Source organism: Carassius auratus, chromosome 21, assembly GCF_003368295.1.
Source record: "Carassius auratus strain Wakin chromosome 21, ASM336829v1, whole genome shotgun sequence".
NCBI lineage: Eukaryota > Metazoa > Chordata > Actinopteri > Cypriniformes > Cyprinidae > Carassius > Carassius auratus.
Window position 1 is genome coordinate 15,187,725 of NC_039263.1, and position 20,001 is coordinate 15,207,725.

Genomic DNA, 20,001 nt, shown 5'->3' on the forward strand with positions numbered 1-20,001 from the left:
AGTATAACGTTAAGACACATCCCAACCATATTTGTGTTATTTTTTAATGCTAAATTAAATGCACCAATGTGCAGTGTTTAGATAGCATTAAATACAGCTCTATGAACAATAGATTTATTTTGTTTCATTGTCAGTTGCAATTTCAACTTTGTTTTAGCTCTATAGTTTGTATATTGGGGTCTTTAGTTTTGCGTTTCTGTTTTGCTTTGCTCCAACAATCAATTTTCATGCATGATACAGTGCTGTGTGCCATGATTGTTAATTCTTCTTAAAATGTATTTATACCACCTTCTTTTGTTTAAAAAACCCTCATTGGAAAAAAACCCAGAATATTACTTAAAAAGTTACTTTGAAAGTGGATTGCTGTTGTGAGTGAACCCAATCTCTCTCTGCAGAATGAACTTTCTGTGGCCCAGTTATTATGCTGCTTTGAGTTAAAGCACCTCTGTTCACTTATATATCGATAGACTATGACTGCACCCAGAGCACTGTGTTCTGCATGACCTTTCTGAGAGGGTCAAGACTCCCCACGTACCCCCACTGTGTCTGTGTGGTGTTAGCGTTGCCTTTCTTGTCTGGCCATTCCTCAGGTTACGGGCTGGTGCAGGAGGAGCTGCTCTCTCCCGCTTCTATGCAGTACAGCCTGCCCTCTCCGCTGGGCGTCGAGCCCTATTGGCAGGAGGTGTCGAGTCTGGAGTGCGCACCCATCGCCACCACTGAGGAGGACACTATGATGGAGATGTCAGACGTGCAGGTGTGGCCGGCGGGGGTCAGTCCGTCCCTGGTGACCGTGGAAGACTCGTCTCTGGATGGCAGTAGCCGTGCGGACGACTCGGAGGCTAACACGTTAAGCCTGCCATGCAGCAGTTTGGGGAGGCCCAGCAGTGGAGCCAGCGGGGCAAGTGGCTCCATCATGGAGCTTGAGGAAGAGGAGGAGGAAGAGGAGATTGAGGAAGATGACATACAGCACGAGCCAGTGTCGGCAAGCATAGAAAAGGCATGGGCCAGTGGCGCCGTCCCAAAGGCCAACTATAACGGGCAGGCTGGAGGTCAGAGGTCGGAGGGCAAGAGGACAGAGGTAGCAGCGGCGGCCGGCGGCAGTTTGACTGGTGTAGCTAGAGGAGGAGGAAAGGGTGGAAAGGGGGCAAGTTCAGAGGAAAAGTTTTCTGTTCTTACAGGGCAACAGCTCTACGACTCAGTTGTGTGAGAGAACCCGACTGACCCGAAGCCCTTGCACACACAACGGGGACAGGTATGGATTGCGTTCCCCATGTTATAGTTAGGTGTGAACTTATGGAATTAACATTTGCTTCCAATAAAAATGAATGAAACTTTATAAAACTGAACGTTACTTTTTCAGAAACTTTCAAAAATATGCCATTACAAAAGAAGAAAAAAACAGTGAAAATGAAAAAATTAACACAGTTGCACAAATGTCCAGAGCACCTGCCATCAAAAGCTCACTATCCAATCAGAGTAGATCACTGTTAACGCCCCGCCCCATGAGAAGTTTGTGTCAAAACTCCAAACGAAAAACTGCGAAGCAAAAGTGAAGTCTCTGGCAATGCATTCAGAATCCACGATCAGCGAAAACGAATCTTTGAAAAACATTAACAAAAATGAAGCATATTTGAAGAACCTGTTACATTTGTGCGACTGAGTTAAATTTTTTTCATTTTCATTGTGTGTTTTTTTTATTTTGTAGTGGCATATGTTTGATAGTTTCTGAAAAGTTGCGTTCAGTTTTATAAAGTTACGTTCATTATTATTAAACTTAATGTAATTCCATATGAACGCTATTTTCGCAGAATTAGAACCACTATTCAAAATTTTAACAGTCCTTTGGATAGACAACTTTACACTGTGTTTGTCCATCCCTCTTTTGCAGGCTCAGCGGCGGTGCCTTCCAGCCTTACTCGCAGGAGAAAGACTCCCTCCACAGCTGGTCCCAACCAAAGCAAGGCAGACTATGGAGGCCACGATGTCATCGTCCCCGGACCACAATCAGTCTCGTGTTGCAGAAGAGGCCCTACTTACACCGGTATGTGATACAGGCCATTCGGAGGTCCTGCGGGGGCGTCTGCTGGGCACTCAGCCCTTTGATAAAGGGCTGGGCTTCTCCCATCAGGAGGGGGAATTACGGGCATGGGACCAGGACAGACGGAAGGCACAGGTGTGTCCCCTGGGCCTGTCCAGTCTGAGAAAAGAACATGATTTTAGGCACAGTCTTGACTTCAATTAATTTGTAATTATAATTAATACAGCTATTATTCCCTGCTTGCAGAAAGATGATCCAGTAGATCTGTCCAGCGATCATCTACATGAAGAGCAGTTTACTGATGAGCATGGGAATGTTGTGAGCAAGGTAGGTCACCTGGTTTCTTTTAGGTATATAGAAGGTTCAAACTGATATAATATATATATATACATACAGTATCTGGCTCACCATTTTGAGATTATCATCAGTTATGATGGGTAATATAGTTTCTGTTTTCTAACATTTCATAGATATTATTTTAATAATTGTTTAACTGATTTTTTTTGCTGTTTGCTATTATTAAACTACACTTGTTTCTATATAAACTGTACAAATGTTAGGATTGTAATATGTTTTTGAAATATGTTTTTATGCACCCTCATGTCGTTCCATATTGTAAAACCTTTGGTCATCTTCGGAACACAAATAAGGATTTTTTTTACTGAACGACCACGTTCGAGAGACCAGAAAGGTAGTAAATAAGTTAAAATAGTCTGTGTGAGATCAGTGGTTCAACCGTATCTTATGAGCCTATAAGAAAACAGTTTTTTTTTTTGCCGAAGAAAAACTAAAACTAAGGACTTTATTCATCAATGTCTTTCTCTCTGTGTCAGTCTTACATGTGCGTGCAAGAGAAACCACGACGCATGGGTGTGGTGCTGCTGATGCAGAAGTTAGCTTTTCTAATGTAGAACGTCCATGTCTTAGTTCATCTTTTCTATATTCTGGTTTTGAACAAGTAAGGCTGGGCAAACATTGCGAGTCATGCTCTTGTGTCGAAATCTTCAGACATTGTTTACAAAGACTGTTTTATGCTATAGCATGTTTCTTTCTCTGCTTGCAAACAAGGCACAGTGCATCCGTGTTCCACGTAAGAACGCAGGCTCCGGTTTCAACAAGATCACTTTTTGTGAATACTTTTACATAATATCGTAATTTGTGTTCCGAAGATGAACGAAGTTCTAACGGGTTTGGAAATCCATACAATGGAGGGTGAATAATTAATAACAGACCCTTTAAGTTCGTTCAGACTCAGAACATAGACTTATTTTGTGAAGGGAATATTTGTTTAGTGAATCTAACTAATGAAATTACCACTAGTTAACAACTATGCCACTATGCCTCCTGCTTTTTCTCCAGTTGGGCATGGATGTGAAAAGGGATGTCCAGACCGCGAAGCACTCCAGTCCTACGGAGAGTAAAGCACTGAAACAAACAAACTGTCCTGAAGGTACGGCCCGGAACGGGTACAATGATTAGAGTATTACATAAGAACAACTTTAAATCCATGGGGAGGCTAGCTTTGCTAAATTCGAGTGATTCGTCCATCGGTTTGATGTTTTAGTGACTTTGCTTCAGACAATGTCTCTTTGAAGGAGCTATTTGTTCATGAAGGATTGCTCTTCCAGGGTCGAACATCCACTGCCAAATCATCTTTCACCTAAGCACCACTGGGAGATAGGACAAGACATGGAAAAAAACAAAACATGCAGCGAAAGAGCAACACATCGCGCCAAATCCTACCATGGAGCGCCACAGAAAACGACAAGGAGATGGAGTTCTCTACCTGTAGTTTTGTAACATTTTTAACAGAAGAAAAAAGAAACATACAAGTAGAATAGGGCATGAACTTTTTATAGAAATGTGAAGAAAACCACCAAAAAAAGCAACAAAAGTGCTTCCTGTCAACTGTAAATGCATGACTGACTGCTGGTGCATGACCTATGAGCTGTCATTATCTAAAAACTGAAGGGGTACAAGGTAAAGGGCCGTTCCAGGACTGACAGTGGGGAGGGAAAATCCTTTGGACCTTGGATCTTTAAAAAAAAACGAGAGACTCTTGAAACAAAGGGTCATGGGAACACAACATCCCCCAAAAAAGCAACAGTTCTTTATTTTGTCAAATCGATTGTCATTACACAGCAGCATAGTGGATGCTAAGCCCGTCACGTCATTTCCCACAGGCCCTTTATCCTGTTATTCAGTGTGATATATGCACTCTAATGCTATGTGAATGTGCGTCGGTGTGTGTCGGTATCTAACGCATGTGTACTCGCTTCTGGCTTGGTACTGAGCTTTTTTTCTGGATCGGTCAGAGCTCATTTGGTGTTTTTGCCATGGGAATGACAACAAGCCACTGTGCTCTCCTGCTCGTGAGCGTCCGCCTTCGTTTATTTCCATTTTGTGAAGTGTATCTGTGTTCCTTGAACTGTCAGCCACCTTTTACTTTTATATCTCTGGTTTTGAATTTCAAGCCCCCCGTAAAAAAAACAAAAACAAAAAAAAGGAACTGATTTACTTGTTGCAGGTAGTGTAGCTTTGTACGTAACACCCAAAATAGCAACCTAAGGAGGGCATGTGCTTTCTCTGTCTGACAGTTCACAACTCTAACCTCTGACCTACTGACCATCTGTTCATCCACATTTGTAGCTCAGCTGCTCGACTAAAACCGCCATGTCGGACCGATTTCAGACAAATGTAGCATTGCATGCTGGTTAACACCACTTTTCATGCTGTTCTCTTGGGCCCGCACTCGGCCCGGGTGTTTTAATTTATTTGTTATTTATTAATCAAGCTGTGCTGGTGGGAGAAAAAAAAAAGCGATTGTAGCTGTGACGTGTGGGGCTTGGGGACTATCTCTGAGTAACTGCCTTTGTAATGTTTGGGATCTCGGATGGAGTTGCGCGACAAGGAAGCATCTTAAACGATTATTCTTTTTGTTTGTTTGTTTTTCATTTAGATGTACAGTTAAAAATAGACCGATAAATATACAGACAGCACTGTGAAAGTCCACCTTAAAATTGACCCCTGAACTGTGAACTCACAACTGTCTGTCTCACTTTTTGGCTTCAAATGTTTCACTTTTATCAGTACCAACACACACCAACACGGTTATATGGTAACTATGGGAAGCTTAAACCACTTCTATTGCAGCTTCATTATTAATGTCATTTGCATGTGTTTTTTTTTTAGTTGTTATTCCTTTTTTAACTACGAAAGAGCCCAAACATACACACAACTCTTGAAGTATAGTCTACCAAAGCAATAATATCAAACGTGCTGCAACAGTTGGAATACTGCATCATTGTTGGTGTGTGTGCGTGTGTTTTTCTGTCTACGAGCGCTTGTGTGTTCAGTATAAACTGTATTTACCCGACATTTTAGTAGCATTTGTAAGACGTATACGATTTAAGAGATATAACAGCATGCATGAGTATCTCCCACCGTATGCAATTACGTGATCTACATGCCAACTCGAGTTCACTGAACGGTAGCGGTTTCACGACAAGGTTTCTTTGAACGGCTGGCAAGCATAATGAAATCAAGTACGGTGCTCAGCATTTAATCACAGCACAGTAGCTTACATAGTCACAAGCACACCGTGATATACTGGCTCACACATTTGTGTAGTTAAAGTTGAGGGATGTCATTGAATGAAGGAGTGAGTGAATGAATAAATGAGCTTATCCTCCAACCAAAACAAAATAAAAGAGATTTATGGAATGCATGGACAATTGGACGATTGACAATGATTGTACTTTCATATTTAAAAAAGGTCTAATCAGATCCTAGTGTTTTTGTTGGTTTCTTGAAATGATGTGCTTTGTGAGAATGCACACGTCCCTTCACATTAAAACCCTCATGAGTTTTGCCTTCACTGTATATTGTTTTCTACAGTTCACTCAGGTTTTATGTTGACAGATGATTTCTCTTCCATTATTCTAGTTAATACACATGTAACAGTAAATCTTACATCCACTCAAAGGAGTATAAGGATTATCAGGGGTGTTGGGAAGTGACCTCAGCATGAAGGACATGAATACATGTTCAATATCTTATCGCTGCTGTACTTGTTAACGGAGACAAACAATTCCTGAAAACATAGGGGGGAAAGCAAAAGAACGTTTTTTATTTTTATTAATTAATTTATTTATTTATTTTTGCTTTGTTTAAGGAACAAAAAGATTTAACATTGCAATCATTATGTATTAAAAAAGAATTTATGTACAATGTTGAACTGTTGCAAAAATAGACTCCACCTATACTCCTTTAGAATGGATTAATGACAATATAAACGCAATATCATATTACTCTGTACTAAGGAATGCAACTGCGCACATGCACAGAAAAAAATATGTTTTTAATAAAGAATATATGTATAAATATATGACAAACTATATTTAATTAGAATGCTATGCACCCTTATTAGAGTTGTTATGGATGTACTTTAAGTATATTAGTTAGAATCCAGTAATACATACATGCCCATGTCATGGGGAATGTAGAGGCTTTGTAGCTATTTAAACATGTTTTCATTTCCTTTTTATTTTTTATTATTATTGTAACGGAGACAGGAAATACGAACATTGAATATGTATACAAGCCTTTTATTCAGATTCATTCTGATATGAAGATATGTATAGATCATTTACCCTGCACACCAGCTCAGATCATTTACAAAAATTAATAAAGAAAGATGTGACATATTGTGACACTGTGTGCGTGTGTAAGAGAATGTGACCAACATTACAGATTTTTGCATTTATAATAATAGGCTAGAACGAATGAAAGGAGACTACAGGATGGGTTCAGACTAGGAAAACATTTAACTCCAACTTGTCACCATTGTGACAGAAAATCTTATAATGTTGACAAATTATCATATTTTGCATAACCAGTATTAATTTAGAATAGCCCCTTGTAATACCTATGAGACATTTTTTCTGATGTTGCTGTCTAAAGTAAATGAATTAGGATCATCATTTTATTTTTTTACAGAATGTGTGTTATTGTTAAATAACTACTAAGTAACTTTTTATAATAATAACAATAATAATAATTGAGTTCAAATTTAGAGAAAATTAATCAAAACATTTTCTTACAAAGAACACTAAGATCATCTATAAGTAATTTCGGTGATGTTACCATGAATGTACACGAATGGCAAGCAAAGGTTTCATTTATTTATTTATTTATTTAATGAATCAGTGTCACGGGAAAAAACTACATTTCCCATCACGCTGTTGCAATACCGCCGCTTACCAGTGGGGGCGCCGCTGAATCAATTCTTCGTTTTAAATAACCCTTTCCTGCTTGTGTTTTGTTGAGTGCGTGCTGTGTGCATGAGGGAGTGAGAGAGAAAACGTGGTCACGGAGAAGGCTAGCCTTTTAGCTAGTTTGCGAGTGTGAATGTGTGAATGAAGTGGTATACAAGCTCAAATATTTAGTATTATTTATTTTTGTACGTAGTCAAGGTTGCCACAAACGGACAAGGTAAATATTTATAGAAAGTAACGTTAACTTGATAGCGAACTGCAGCTAACATATACATTTTTCCGGTTAAATTCGAGCTGAACTGTTTTATTCTTTTAATCTAAGGTGCAGAGACTCTATTGATTAAAGCAGCTGGCTGAAATTTGTGATTGCAATAGTGTTGAAAATGTCCATGGGCAGTCAGAAGACCACCAGTCAGGCAATTCCGACCACCAGACGAGTCACAATCAACGATGCGGCCCATATGCCTCACGATTACTCTACGACCCCCGGAGGGACCCTTTTTAGCACGACTCCTGGAGGTAAATGCCACGAACTTGCAGTTGAATCATTTGGGGGCACTCGCAGCTGTCGCGGTGCATGCGTTGTTTTTGTTTTGACCGCGACATAGCGATGCATCTCCGCTCGCATTGTCTTTGTGCTTGACAGACCGCGGTGCGCGTGCTCATAACGCCCAAGCCTGCTCGTCTTGTATTGTTTGCCTTTCTAGCTGCACCTGTAAAGGGTCGTAAACTCAGGAATGTTATCTTTACGAAGGAAAGAACATTGTTTTATTGACTCGACTGCAGTCGTCTTTATTTGTCTTGCTAAACAATGTTCTGCTGCTCAGAGCGCTGGAATGGCACAAATAATGTTGAATTATGCTTATAATGCAAGCGTAGACATAGGAATTGGTTGATTAAAATATGAAATTAAATAATTATACATTCAAAATAAAGAGATTATTCATTTTTAGGCCATTTCGACGGTATAACGTTTTTTGAACATTTCATTTATGACATTAAAACGACTTAAGATGACATCATGGCCTTGAACGACCTTCAAATGTATTTTGGACGGTCTGGTGTGGTTTTTTAATGACATAAATGATTTTTTTTTTCTCCAATTTTTGAAGACGTATTTTAAGTTATTTTGTTTATAGCTGAGGGAAAATCTGAAACATGAAAAAATAGACAGATTCTCTCACGTCTGTTATAATTTATGTTTGTACATTGTGGACTTTTGTCCGATGACTAAATTTGTAAAGTCGACAAAAGAGGACTTGACGCCTCTCGAGGCATGTGACTGTGTTTGTTTCCCATTGTAAATGGCCACTTCTGCTTTTCTAGTGCATAAGGACGACTATTCATATTATTATAATAGTGTATCAATCACTGTTTTTTTTGTCTAGACTCTAGATCATGAGATAAGCCATGATGTAACACACAATATTTGCAAGACAAAAATTTCCAAGCGCAATATATCATCATTAATTTTTATGCATAAACCAGTGGGTTGTGTTTATAGGAGTTGCAGGTTGTTGTCTACACTGTAACGCACTGGTTAGCTTTTCCTCACTGAGTGAATGTAGTTCAAGGATGTTTGTGTGTGACTGTTCTCAGTAGGTTCAACAGGGCTGATAGGAGGAGAGCTGATAGTATGTTCTCACTACTTCATTTCAGCCTGTTGACTTGTGTTTTTCTGTTCTGATAAGGAAAGCATGTAATGAAAAATAGGGTGTTAAACACGGACACTTTACAAGGCTCAGCTTTTAATGATGCAAATGTTGTGAACTGCACAGTCATAGGAACATGTTTAAGCATGTTTGGAAACTCATGTAACCCTCAAAACTAACATGAGACTTGCTGAACACACCTGGCCGGCCTCCATGTTTTCACAGGCTTGTTGCTCAACTTTGCTCTTGTAGACTGTTGTTTCCTTCCCGTAATATGATCTTGATTTGATTACTAAATAACTATGTAGGCACCCGGATCATCTACGACCGAAAGTTCCTGCTGGAGTGTCGCAGCTCCCCTCTGGCCCGCACACCACCCTGCTGCCTCCCTGACATTCCGGGGGTGACCAGTCCTCCTTCGGTCACCATGAAAAATGACAAGGCCATCCCCAAACAGACTGTCAATAATAACAGCATCAGCCCCCTGGTGGACAAGAGCGCAGGTAAATGTGCACTGAAGCTAAAATTGATTAACCGTGTAAAGCCTGATATGACATATGATATATTCCTTTGAAATTTGTGTATCAAATGTGTTGCAGTAGGCTTTATATTTTTTCTGTAATTTCAAGGGGATGATGCCCAGTTTGAAATGGATATCTAACTACGACAGAGGACCTGCGACACGAAGGCGGCGATGACTGTAACAAGTATTACTGTGATTGATAACTGTTCCCAGAGGGGATAGATGCACAGAAGACTTCTCTTTCCATGTCATCTGTTTTTTTCTTTTTCATTTACCTGCTGTTTAAATGATGTTTTACTTTCCTGTACTGATGCTGTCGGTCGAGACACGCACAAAGCCATTACTTTAGATTCTCAACATCAGCTAACACTGTTGTGCCTGAAAGAGTCACAATCTCGAATGTCAGATGGTGCATCCCAAGCACATCGATGCAGGTCCACTTCTGCCTAAAACATGGAGGACACCTCACAGGCCACCATGTGACATTGTTTGTCTGAAACAGATTTGTGTAGTTTTACAGAATGGTCAGTAGAGGGAGCAACAGTTCTCGTCTTAGTGGTTTTCTTATCAAGAATGGTGTGGAGGAAAACCAAACCCAACTCCTGGAAATTTAGCAGTCAGTGAATTTGACCACTTTCCATTTGGCAGTGATACTTTTTGTAATGTAAAATCTAATTTCGGGATATTCTAATGAGTGTGCTCACCTGAAGTGTCATTCAACATAATTGTAAAATTCCTTTTTTTTTTTTTTTTTTTTTTTTTTTTTAAGTTCTCTAAAACTGCCCGTTTGTACCTGAAGAGACATTTAAGCATTTAAAAAAAAACAATAAACACCAGAGAATTGACAAGTGTTTTCCTTATTAATCTGCTGTTGCTGATTTTATTACCATTATGAAAACACTTTATTACATATGGTCATTTACATACTCTATTATTTACAAATCAGGCAAATACACAAAGCTTTCAGAAATAGCATTCAGTAATCCAGGTGCCTCAGTGCAGGATAACTCATGATTCCAAGTGAAAATTCTGTACAAATTAACGCAATTTATCTTCATTTGTGCTTAAATATGTATTTATGGTTTAAGGAACATATCCAAAGTGCTTGGGTTGAGTTCATTTGGGGTTTGGAGACTCAGTGGCAGCCACATTCTCCTACAACCATCCCTTCGTGGTGTCTCATGACCATCTTGCCGTTCTCGTAGTACAGCATTGGGAGTGGAGCCAGACGGGTGGGTACGCAGGACAAGCATGGGACGCGATCTGGGTGGTGCAGCTTCAAAAGACTCTGCAAATGAGAAGAAGACAAATGTTAGAACCAGTCCGGCCAAGAGTAAGCATTTTAATTGCAATTATTTCAAAGATTTGGAGATTCTTACCTGCATGTAGGCATGGTTGGTGGGGGTGAAGGTCTCCTCTACGGGTGTAGGACAGCTCCCTTCACATCGATAGGCATTATACCGCTTCGGATAAACAATCCAGTCGCTCCAACCAATCTGATCGAAGTCTACCCACATATCCACCTTCCTGCAGAGAGATTTCTTCTCCCCTTCCTCTTGTGGAACACCAGGAATCACGCTAGCTGCTGCATCACGCACTCTGTCATCAGTCCGGTGGTTCCTCCTGTGACGCCGAGGTGCATGTTCACCTCCACCACCGGCCCGCTCCAGAGCTACGTACTTGGAGTGCTCAGCAGTCTGGATGAGGGTGGACGTCTTCGCCTGGTTCTGCTTGGAGTAAACCACCATCATGATTCTGTTGGCTGTAAGATGCTGGACGTTCTTGTGCCCCTCGCCCTCAGATCTTGCAGGCATCTGAACGGGTTCCTCTGAGAACACGCTCTCGCCTTGTTGCAACCAGTACTTGAGCAGCGCCGTGATGTTGAAGACCCTCCAGGAGGAATGGGAGGAGGTTGAGTCAATCGGTTTGGCTTTCACAGTGCCAAGGTGAATCCGTACTTCATCGCAAGGGCTCCGATCGCACTCACGTCTGGATGCATGATAAATATCCACCTCCATCTCCGAGGCGAATGCTGGAAGGCGAATGCGAAGCTCAGACCGCTGGACGTTGTCGCTCGCTGATATGGAGGACATGTCAAATGTCACAGATAGTTTGTCACCAACCTGATGGCAACCTAAAAAATATTTGGATGAGAAATTAGTGATTAGTGATTGTTCAAAGGACAGCCAGTTAAACAGTCTAGAAAGGATAAGTGATATGTGTGGTGCTTAATTATCTTAAAGGATGTTTTCACACATGGCCACCTTCGGGACAAGCAATTAATAAAGTAGAAAGTTCTTATTGTTTAGATGTGTATTGCTGGCCAAGCCACTTTGAAACAGACGTCTTGAAGCTAATACACAATCTAACTAATAAGCATAACACACGACTTCGATATTAGCCTACAACCAGTTTAACTACTAGGCTACCTATCAAATTATTTTCCACGAGAGTGTTATATAGGCTAAAGCTAAAGAGATTTGTTTTGCGATAATTACCAGAAAAATAAAGCGTTGTTTTCAATTATTTCATGTTTTACTCGTGATGATAGCTAACGAATTCTGTAGGAATAGCCTATAAAGTCCCGAAAATGTTTGACTGCTGAATGCAGACTGGCCGTGCTATAAAATCCATGCCGCTTTTTTCATTTATTTATTTATTACAAAATATGTTTAATTCAATTTATATATATATATATATATATATATATATATATATATATATATATTTTTTTTTTTTTTTTTTCATAAAAACAAAAGGCAAAATATAGGTTATAATGTTAATGTATATAAAAAATTTTTTTTACGTTTTTAAAAATATTATATTTAATAATAATAAAATACGCATATATACTTACTCTTGGCGACAAGACTCACGACCGAATCGGAGTCATAAAGAGTTGGATTTTCATGGCTCATGTGTTTGTCGTCCCCGGTCAGGAGGGTCCTGTAGAGGTGCAGCATATACAGCGGATATCTGTTGGTGTGTCGGCCGTGGCCCGCCTGACCTCCACTGCTCCTGCCAGGGGCTCTCATCCCGCTCCTGAACGCCTCCTGGAGTCCAGGGAACGACGCCGTGGAGCTCACCAGACCGACCCAGAGCGCGAGGACTGCGCTCAGGAGTCCGCAGGTAAACCGCCTCATGTCAGAGCTGGGTTATAATCACCACGCTCAGGAGGAACACTGTCCCTGAGATCTTTCTTCTACACCGTCCTCTGGAAAGTGAAGGTCATGAGTGCTGGCTGGCCATCTAATTCACTTATAGAAACTTGCAGTCTTTTGATGGGTTGTGAGGTCCTTTGGGTCTTTGAAGTGCCCCTGTGATCCATAAAGGGATCCATGTCCCTGGGTCGTTGTGTATCGAAACCAAGTCTTTTGTGCGTCAAAAGGCGTGAAAACATTAATTCTTCTCTTCGAGCGCTGTGTATTGGAGGTCCTTTTGAAAACAATAATATTAGTGGACTATATCTGCTCATCAAAGACTCTTCGATTAAAAGGAGAAAAACACCCCGACTGCTGAATTATTTCTTAGTTTGAAAAAATAAATAAATAGAAGAAGTAAGTTTGTTTCTATTTTCTTTGTATCAGAAGGGCATAAAAATAGTAATTATGTCATTAATAAATCTTCAGATTTTGACATGTTACCGCCTTTGGCTACTTGATTTTACAAATGATAGCATGTTATGACTATATTCTTGGATGATTATAATCGACTCCATGTAAACACGTTTCTTCATCCAGGGGGATACGTTGCGTGTAGATTAATAAAATAGATTTAACATTCATATATTGTAGCCTATTTAGCAAAGTAAACTTGATTAGAAAAATATTTGTATTATTTTTGTTGTTGTTTTTGTTTTTCGTCATTAGCCATCCGTGACCTTATATATATATAAGAGCAATGAATTATTCATTTGAACCTGTTCCGATTTTTTTCCACAGTCATGTTTTGGATAAGGTTTGCATTATGGAATCTTAAATCATTTTTATTGAGAAATTACTTGTAGCCTAGTTATTATAGAAACTGAATAATATGTAGCCTAGGGATTATTTTACGCCACTGTTAAGTCACTTAGAAGAAATATTGGATTATAAACGCAAAATCAAATTTCAGATCTCATCTGACAATTGTGCATCATGTATATACCCAATTTTTACGCATAGATTTGAGAAACATCTACTAAACCCCACAGACAATTTTCTTTCTTTCTTTCTTTCTTTCTTTCTTTCTTTCTTTCTTTCTTTCTTTCTTTCTTTCTTTCTTTCTTTCTTTCTTTCTTTCTTTCTTTCTTTCTTACCCACCCAGTATTACAGCATCTTATCCGACAGGGGGCACTGCCTTCAAAGTTTCTCCTTCTGTCCAACGCCAGCATGTCTCTTCAGTATGTTTAGCCAAATCTTAATCAAAGTGAGAAAGCTCAAGAATTCTCACTGTAGGCAACTCAAAATATCGACTGCTCATCCTTGCATCACTCATTGCTCTCGACGCGTCGTATGTGATGTGTTGACAAGCTCTGCGCTAATTCTGAGTGCTCAGGTGAGATTCATATGACGGATGGATGGAGCATATGCTGCTGTGAAGTACACACGCGCGGGCGCGCGCACACACATTATTTCCCGTCACAGAATTGAAGCAGACCAGCTGTGAATGTCAGTGGCAATCTCACACATAGTAACACTGATGAGCAAGACAGAAACTGGCACTGAGCCATCCTCCCTCCCACACACTCAGTTATCACATACGGAGCATTTGATGCTAATAAGTGTCAGATCTTATAATCTACATTTATTCTCCATTGTTTCGTAGGATGTCTTTATCTATATTTCTATCTATCTATCTATCTATCTATTCGCCAATACGGTTTTTTAATTTTTTTTCGCGATACATTTGATGAATTTATCATGCTATGCTTTCCATCCATCCATCCATCCATCCATCAATCTATGATCTATCTATGGTAGCTCTCTCGTCATCTATTGACCTTTTTCTGCCATGCATTTTAAACTCGAGATCAGTGCGGATGTTTATGATTGATGTGTATGTGTTGTATGATATGGATGTGGATATGGCCTTGCTCTGGGCAGCCAACCTAATTAATCGCCAGGGACCCTGACTGCTGTGAATCGGTTTGCAAAACAGAGACCTTAGGCCTCTCTGGTAGAGGAAAAAACAGGAGCATGGAGAATGAAAACAGAATCAAGCCCTTTGTGTGGTGCTGGAAGAAAAGTGCTCACTTGCGTTAGGGACGGCAACAAAACAAAAAGGCCATGCAATATGAAAGGGCCGTCTTTGTGTCATTTGAATAATGGGGATAATTACCCTCTGTCCGGCGAAGCACCTGCATTTGAAATAAGCCTTTGATACCAACTTAAATCCACTGAGATGGTGCTGTTTGATTGAGATTCAAGCAGACGCTGTATCTGCCTTTACAGCAGCTGGAGAGATCACTGTGTCAGCAGACTGACTGCAATGCACACCTCTGAATGCATATGCAATATTATACATGAAAAAACAGAGAGTGGTGTAACTTATGCCTTGCTGCAGCCAAAATTTTGGAGGTTTAATAAACCTCATCTCATTACCGAAGTGCAGATAATGTGAGTCTTTATTATTATTATTTGCTAATTCTATCCAGACCTGAGACTTTCAAAGCAGGCGGGACGTCATGTGTCAACAGATATCTCGGTGTGAGATAAACATAGTCTTTACGCACCTACAAAGCTATCTCTTTTTAATTTGGTTGCCCTGCCAGGAATCCATAGATGAGCAGCGTCTCTCATTAAACCACAGTCCTGACATTGTTCGCTAGGAATGGCTTTTTTTTCTGTCAGTCTGATAGCAGAAATTGCAGGGACATTGTAACAATGAAATTGCTCAGAAAGTAGACATATTTTGTTACTTTTTATTCTCAAAGCATCAGAGGCAATACAGTATTCTGACAAAGATCTTTGTTGCTTCGGGCTTGAATCCCACACCACAATGTGCTCAATATGGACTCTTTGATTTCATTTTGACCATGGACAGGTCAATATGGCTTTAGGTTCAGAATCCAGAGTGGATCCATGCTTTATCTTTAACTCTTGCTGAGAAGGCACAATATATATTATATTATTTTTTTATAGTTATTTTTCATTATAATAGAGATCACACAGAATGATGTGGTTTCCAGTTTCTTGTGGAATCCTCTTTCATGCATCTCGAATGTTGGTGAGAGTCATTGATGATCCTTTACCGATGCTTTTATTAGATAGCTGAGGAAATGCATTCAAGCTTTTCTTTAGTCTGCACTATTATTGTCAGTAATCTGTCGCTTGTCCTTTTCTCTCTACGACAGCCAGCCATGTGCCACTCTGAATTTGCCACGGTGAACATCAAGATTTTCAGGGAAGCTGGAATTGACAGAAATAGAGCATTTGCCTCCAGGACAGGATAATGAGTATTTGTGTGTGTGTGTGTGTGTGTGTGTGTGTGTGTGTGCGTGTTTTAATATTAGGACAAAATGCTCACTTCCAAATACTGCTGTTACATCTCTGAAAAAAAAAGTTAATTTATTTCAGTAATTGAACTCAAATTGTGAAACTCGTGTATTAAATAAATTCAGTACACACAGACTGAAGTAATTTAAGTCTTTGGTTCTTTTAATTGTGATGATTTTGGCCTACATTTAACAAAAACCCACCAATTCACTATCTCAACAAATTAGAATATGGTGACATGCCAGTCAGCTAATCAACACAAAACACCTGAAAATGTTTCCTGAATGGTCTCTCAGTTTGGTTCACTAAGCTAAACAATCATGGGGAAGACTGCTGATCTGACAGTTGTCCAGAAGATAATCATTGACACCCTTCACAGGGAGGGTAAGCCACAAACATTTATTGCCAAAGAAGCTGGCTGTTCAATGAGTGCTGTATCCAAGCATGTTAACAGAAAGTTAATTGGAATGAGTGTGGAAGTGTGGAAGAAAAAGGTGCACAACCAACTGAGAGAACCGCAGCCTTATGAGTTTTGTCAAGCAAAATCGATTCAAGAATTTGAGTGAACTTCACAAGGAATGGACTGAGGCTGGTGTCAAGAGATCAAGAGCCACCACACACAGACGTGTCAAGGAGTTTGCTGAACCACAGACAACGTCAGTGGTGTCTTACCTGGGCTAAAGAGAAGAAAAACTGAACTGTTGCCCAGTGGTCCAAAGTCCTGTTTTCAGATGAGATCAAGTTTTGTATTTCATTTGGAAATCAAGGTCCTAGAGTATGGAGGAAGAGTGGAGAAGCTCATAGCCCAAGTTTCTTGAAGTCCAGTGTTAAGTTTCCACATTCTGTGATGATTTGGGGTTTAATGTCACCTCCTGGTGTTGGTCCATTGTGTTTAAAAAAAAGTCACTGCACCCATTTACCAAGAAATCTTGGAGCACTTCATGCTTCCTTCTGCTGATCAGCTTTTTGAAGATGCTGATTTCAATTTCCAGCAGGATTTAGCACCTGCCCAAACTGCCAAAAATATATTTATTTTCATTGGTCTTATGAAGTATTCTAATTTAATGAGACTGAATTGGTGGGTGTTTGTTAAATGTGAGCCAAAACCATCACAATTAAAAGAACAAAAGACTTGAACTACTTCAGTCTGTGTGCACTGAATTTATTTAATACACAAGTTTCACAATTTGAGTTGAATTACTGAAACAAATAAACTTTTCCACGACATTCTAATTTATTGAGATGCACCTGTATATTGACAGCCATATTATTATGTTATTATGCCATGCCATATTAAGCCATGTTATTAGCTTTCTCATCAGGATTTTACATCTAACATTACTCTCAAGATAAAGATTAAGTAAACAATTTTAAGGAAATGATTATTTTATGCTTATATTCTCTTATGTGCTTTTTTTAAGTACTGTATGCACTAGCTTTAAAAGCTTTGGGAGAAGTAACAATATTTTTTTGTGTGTGTTTTTATGCCTAGCAAGGCTGCATTTATTATATTTTAAGAAGGGAGTCCTTTGCAAAGGAATCATCCGATTTGGGGGTCCGAGGCATCAAAAGGCTCAGATTGCCCTGAACTAGAATTCACACACTTACCTAATTGCCAGCTCACTTAAAAGAGGCCAAAATCTAAAGCAGATTGGTAAATACCTAACATTTAGCTTTTGAGTTAGAGAAATGGGTGTCACATGTAAACAAAAGTTATCGATTTCAGCCACATCCCATAGATGAAAGGCTTATTTTTAAGATCAAAGGCAGTTCCTTTCATTTAAAAAGGTGTAGTTCTCCACAAATTGGAACTCTTGTCTCGGCAACCTTCCTGTGATGTTTTAAATCAAAGATTTCAAGAGCCCTTATGTCATGTCCAAACAAATATCTTTAGGCTCAGCGTGTAAATTGAGGTCACTGTTCTGTACTCAAAAGCGCTATGAATGTTGGCCAGATAACAGGGTTTGCTTTCTGAAGGCTGAAGTGTGTTTGTGATATGTGTGTCACAGCAATGCGTCCCGAAGCTGGCCAGGCAAACATCAGCATAGCGCCTTATCTCTGATTTTGCGCCACCACACCGCAGCTTTGGATCCAAATAGTTCTACTGTTGAATGGGGAAGTAAATAAAGAAATAAGCATTCTTTTGAGTGGAAGAGGCTTAGGGGAGATAAATTAGGCTTTCTTGGATAAACTGTCAGTTTGGTTTATCGTGCTACTGTGAGCCGTTTCTATTTCTGTTTGTCAACAAATTTCGTTCTGATTGGCGGTGACAGTCTTAAATTTAGAGTTAAATCCAACAAAGCCTCTTGTCCTCAAGTTATGGGGCAACACTTACGTAAAACGCTGAAAATGCAACATGTTTGCAAAGCCTGCTGAGAAATGACACAGAAATCTTTGTTTAAGGTATTGTTTAACAATCTGTAGGTTGGCATATTGTTTCCCCAAAGGTATTCTCTATCTGTTTTCCTCTTATAATTGGCAGAGGAGACTGGAACAGCGATTCCAGAAGTCTCTTTGAACTTTCAAGGTTAAAAGAATTTCATTGGGACTTTGTTGTAATACACCAGCAATTTCTTCTTGCAATGAAAATATTCCCTTTGTCTGGATTAAAAAAAAGTTTATTTCAATATTTGGGTTGACAGTTGAAAGTTTTCAACTTTAAAATAATTTAATAATTTAAAATGATTTTTAAGTATTTCTGTTGGGAAAATTACCCTTTATCTGTTTTTAATGGGTATTTTAAGGCAGACGTTTGAAAGTTTTCAACTTTAAAGTAATGATTGCAGACATAATAATTGAATAATTATATATATTTGTATGTCTTTATAAATATTTCTTTCTTACATGACTTTTAAAGTAAAGTTTTCAACTTTAAAATAATTTGTATTAAAATCAATAAAGCAATAGGACTGACATTCAAAAGTTTTCTTAATTAATTAATTGAACAATTAAAAAAAAAGCTAAATTATCCTTTCATATGCAATGATTATTTTCTCTGGGATTTTTAAAGGCTTATTTTAGTACAGGTGCTGACATTTGAAACTTAACAAATATTTAATAATAATAAAAAAAAAATCTTGCAGAGAAAAGTGGCTTATCCATAAAATCGATAGAACAAATACATAATCATGTCTATTTTCTTCCAATACAAAAAATATATATAAAAAATGCTATAACACAAAACACATGGCTGGAGCCAGTACTAATATATATTACAACATTTTCTAGATTGTCTGGAGTTATTTAGTTGGCATTCATTATCATCGTCTGTGATGACATCAATCAGCCGAAGGGCAAGGTAAGAGCATCTTCAGCTTTTGGAAATGACAGCTCTTCTCTCGGTTTGATTGGAGTCATCTCGTAGTGCCACACTAACAGCTGGGTGCACTGCTTCTGTCTTTGAGAGAAGGATCTCTGTTATCCGTCATGTCACAACTCTGGAGTCCATTCTCCCAATACAGTTTGCGCAGCTTGCAATTAACAAAGCATCATTGCTTGGAAGTTGAAAGGAAGTTGGATGCATGTAGCATATAGGTGACGCATGTCGATTTTTCAAGAGTGCACTTTTGAATAATGTGTCCGCTTCAGAACAGAAAATTACAGCGGTGATTCAAGCCTTTTATCGTGGCGATCTGTGTAGACTCCCTTCCAGAAATGACGGCAGAATGGTGAGTCATGGGACTCGGAGTGAATTATGAACAGGTCTAAAATAGGCCTCCTGATTGAATGACAACATCTAGCACTAGTAGGAAGGTCGTCCCACCTGATCAATTGAGCAAAGGCCAGGTTGAAGCACATGTGAAGTGTTTCGATTATTTCTATCCCTGGTTCTCCAATAAATGTTTACATGAAATCTCTTAGGTATTGAAAATGCCTGTTTATACCCAATATTGGCCTGTTTGAGTGCTGAGCGTGGTTTGTAGACAGTGTGTTTTTTTTCTCCTCAGATTTGTGTTGTCCACTGGAGAAATGATTAAGGATCTGTTGATTTGGGCATCTGTATCTCAGGTAGTTGAATGCCGCTGACCACATCACT

The 20,001-nt window shown here is 39.2% G+C and overlaps 2 protein-coding genes across 3 annotated transcripts; one reads left to right on the plus strand and one right to left on the minus strand.

Moving 5' to 3' along the window:
- The first annotated feature begins 7,341 nt into the window (after positions 1 to 7,341).
- LOC113038658 (eukaryotic translation initiation factor 4E-binding protein 3-like) lies at positions 7,342 to 10,253 on the plus strand. Of its 2 annotated transcripts, none has more exons than XM_026196254.1 (4): positions 7,342 to 7,531; positions 7,637 to 7,833; positions 9,275 to 9,469; positions 9,596 to 10,253. In XM_026196254.1, exons 2-4 carry the CDS (start codon positions 7,698 to 7,700, stop codon positions 9,625 to 9,627), a joined length of 363 nt encoding a protein of 120 aa, XP_026052039.1. In that variant the 5' UTR covers positions 7,342 to 7,531; positions 7,637 to 7,697; the 3' UTR covers positions 9,628 to 10,253. The 2 variants fall into 2 exon arrangements, with proteins under 2 accessions (XP_026052039.1, XP_026052040.1); XM_026196255.1 differs by having other exon boundaries at positions 7,348 to 7,531; positions 7,690 to 7,833.
- Positions 10,254 to 10,603: 350 nt separating this feature from the next.
- LOC113038660 (nodal homolog 2-A-like) lies at positions 10,604 to 13,245 on the minus strand. Its single transcript, XM_026196256.1, has 3 exons — positions 12,347 to 13,245; positions 10,869 to 11,623; positions 10,604 to 10,777 (listed from the first exon to the last, which is right to left on the minus strand). Exons 1-3 carry the CDS (start codon positions 12,630 to 12,632, stop codon positions 10,625 to 10,627), a joined length of 1,194 nt encoding a protein of 397 aa, XP_026052041.1. The 5' UTR covers positions 12,633 to 13,245; the 3' UTR covers positions 10,604 to 10,624.
- Between the last annotated feature and the right edge of the window lie 6,756 nt (positions 13,246 to 20,001).

Bases quoted from the DNA above. Each gene is read 5' to 3' on its own strand.
- LOC113038660 (XM_026196256.1), bottom strand. From the start codon at position 12,632: ATGAGGCGGTTTACCTGCGGACTCCTGAGCGCAGTCCTCGCGCTCTGG. The intron at 11,624-12,346 runs GTAAGTATATAT...AATATTTTTTAG, and splicing joins CGTGAGTCTTGTCGCCAAGA to GTTGCCATCAGGTTGGTGAC. The intron at 10,778-10,868 runs GTAAGAATCTCC...TCTCATTTGCAG, and splicing joins CCAACCATGCCTACATGCAG to AGTCTTTTGAAGCTGCACCA.
- LOC113038658 (XM_026196254.1), top strand. From the start codon at position 7,698: ATGTCCATGGGCAGTCAGAAGACCACCAGTCAGGCAATTCCGACCACC. The intron at 7,834-9,274 runs GTAAATGCCACG...ATAACTATGTAG, and splicing joins TTTTAGCACGACTCCTGGAG to GCACCCGGATCATCTACGAC. The intron at 9,470-9,595 runs GTAAATGTGCAC...TGTAATTTCAAG, and splicing joins CCTGGTGGACAAGAGCGCAG to GGGATGATGCCCAGTTTGAA.